General features: G+C 49.4%; 1 protein-coding gene across 1 annotated transcript; it reads right to left on the bottom strand.

Moving 5' to 3' along the window:
- Positions 1-1,414: 1,414 nt before the first annotated feature.
- Positions 1,415-2,548, bottom strand: LOC311217799 (actin-1-like; the record flags this gene model as incomplete). The annotated part of the gene is made up of 1 exon (XM_084300107.1): positions 1,415-2,548. One exon carries the CDS (start codon positions 2,546-2,548, stop codon positions 1,415-1,417), a length of 1,134 nt encoding a protein of 377 aa, XP_084156233.1.
- Between the last annotated feature and the right edge of the window lie 400 nt (positions 2,549-2,948).

Genomic DNA, 2,948 nt, shown 5'->3' on the forward strand with positions numbered 1-2,948 from the left:
GGAGGTGAGGGATGACTAATCAGTCCCAAGGCAGCAGAGGGCATCAATGAGTTTGAAGATTCTTCTCCAGAGCTGAATGAAAATAGCCAGACAGCGAATCGAATCATTCAGAAGGCAGACTGTGTCTCTTCTCCTATTTTCATGCTGATCTTGAACAAATCCAGTAAGTTCTCAGCTGTATCTTGAGGGTGTTCTGAAATAATTTTGAACAATATACAGTATAGTGCTATTGAGTTTAATTAGGAGATTTCCATTGCCTGCTTCGATGTAGTACATACATTTGCAGAAGTGGGTGATGATGATCTCTGTAAATACATCATTTTCACGTTATTTGAATGCAGATTTAAGTGCTGCAAATTCACGTGATTGTTATGGATTTCACAGCTCACTTTGGAAATCCAATCAGTTAGCCATGATATTTACTCTAGTTAAGCTTATTTTTTGGGAATGCTCAGCATTCAAAAAAAAAAAAAAAAAAAGAGAAAAAATGCTCAGCAAGCTCAGCAAGGCAGATTTGTTTGGTAATTCAAGCAAATATCTGCAGGGTTATTTTGTCACTTCCCCTAGCTGTCGCTGAGGAAGTAGAGAAATAACATCTCCTAATGTATCCAGCTCTTCCCATCAGTGCCAGCTGGGGACAACCACCTCCACCTTCTCGTAGATGCCTGATGTCACAGAGTTTGTTCAGAAATCTTCTACGAATAAACCCAAACTAAATATCTTTCACCTTGTGCTCTCTGATTAATTACCAATCTTAACACTATATTACCTAAATGAAGTCTCACACAGTCCTTAAGCTGGAATATTCCCTAAATTCCACAGATGGGCAAACAGAAGCGATGTTTTATGTGATGTGACATAGCAAATACCTTGGCAGGGCCGCGAGCAGCACAGAGGTGTGCTCGGTCTGAGAGCTCTGCTCTAGCAGCCAGACCAACTTATTTTCACTTGGCGAGCAAAAACAAATTTAGAAGCTCGGTCCTCTCTGAGCTTCTCCAGGACTGCTACGAGCGATCTCTGGTGCTATGGTGAAGGGTCAGCAATACCCACGAGCCCTCTATTTCTCCATCAGAGGTCTCTTTCCACTCTTTGGAAGTTTACGGTGCGTGGCAGGGAGCCAGCCCCCCCGGGCATGGGCTGGAGGTGGCTTGTTCTCAAGTGTTTAAAAGTCTGACAAACTGTTTGCAGTTCTAGCAGGGATCAACACATTTCTAGAATTAAAACCAACATCTTGGATAGCAAAAATGCTCAGAACAAGGACTCTTTCTTCAGCCCAATGCACAAGGGATCTTTCTTTACTAAGCTATAAAATCACTTACTACAAATCAATTATTTTTTTACTGATTTATTAACTGCTCTCCAGCTGTTCAGATTGGCACTTAAAAAAATTCCTGGATGGTCATACTTTTACTTTTCAAAAGCATTTTCTCTGGAGTAGTGTTGGCCCGACTTCGTAATAGTCCTCCCTGGTAATCCACATATTCCTAAACGCCGTCAGGCTGGCGAGCAGCGACGCGCCAGTCCACACGGAGTACATCCGATTTTCTGGGGAGAAGATCTTGACGGGGGCTATGCTGGGGATGGCCGCCTGCAGATCCTTCAGAAGCCTCTCCTTGAAGCCTTGGAACAGAGTCGATCCGCCCGAGAGCACCACGTTCCTTAGGATGTCCAGCTGGATACGGCTGCTACATCTGGCGAGGCTCCGGAGGACCATCCCCACAACCCCCGGCCCTTGGGCTTCTACCTCTCTGGGCGCAAAAAGTGCTTCAGGAGCTCGGAAGAGCTGGTCTCCCACCGTGACAGACCTTCCGTCAGGGAGAATGTACTCACGCGTGAGATTTTCAGGCTTGTCCTGCATTTTTTGTCTAGGATCTAGAGCAACGTAGCACAGCTTCTCCTTTATATCCCTGACGATCTCTCTCTCAGTCGCGCTCATGAAGGAGTGCCCGGTCTCCAGGAGGAGCCTGGCGAGGTACTTGGTTACATCTCTGCCGGCAAAATCCACCCTGGTTATGCCCTGCAGCAGGTACTTGCCTTTGTAGACAGGGACCGCGATGGTGACGCCGTCCCCGCTGTCCAGCACCAGCCCGGTCGTGCGGGCCCCGGCGTACAGGACCGCGAGCGCCTGCAGCGTGACGAAGAGGGCCGGCACGTGGAAGCTTTCGAACATCAGCTCGGCCATTTTTTCCCGGTGGGACAAGGGATTGAGAGGGGTCTCGGTCAGCAGCGCTGGCCTCTCACTGGGCTTCAGCCTGAGTTCCTGCTCGTACAGGTATCTCCAGATCTTCTCCATGTTGTCCCAGGATGTAACTAGCCCGTTGTCCATCGGGTAATTCAAAGACAAAATGCCCCGTTTGGACTGGGCTTCTTCTCCGACGTACCACTCCTTGTGACCGGCCCCAAACATGACGAACCTGAACTTGGGGTACCCCACAACGGTGGAGATCACCGAGCGGGGTGCCAGCTCCCCCGACAGCCCAGCCTTGCACTGCCCAGAGCCGTTGTCAAAGATCACGGCGGGGGTCCCCGCCACCACCGCGTGCGACATCGCGTGCAGGACGGGTGCTGCTGGGGGGCAGCGATCTTCTGGCAGCACCACGAAACGCTCCAGACCCCGCGTCACAAATGGGCACAGCTCACAATGCCCATGGGGCAGCCCCAGCCCTGCTCCTCCGCCGAGCAATTCGATGCGGGGCCGGTGCTCAGAAGGGAGGCTGGGTGTTCTCGCTTCCCAGATAAATTACAGAGGGGAATCAATGAATTTGTTCAGGCCCTCAGGCTCAGAGGAGGGTCGGTTACAGTAATTGCATTTGCATTGATTTATATTTGGATTCTGTTTGGGGTTTTGCTGGGTTTCTAAAGGAAACATTTTTAATGAGGTCGAAAATAACACGCAATCTAGTTTTAGAATACAAACCCCAGATATCTCAAAGGCCTTAGAGGGAAGA

The sequence above is a fragment of the Netta rufina genome, assembly GCF_964035555.1.
Source record: "Netta rufina genome assembly, chromosome: 22".
Taxonomy (NCBI): domain Eukaryota; kingdom Metazoa; phylum Chordata; class Aves; order Anseriformes; family Anatidae; genus Netta; species Netta rufina.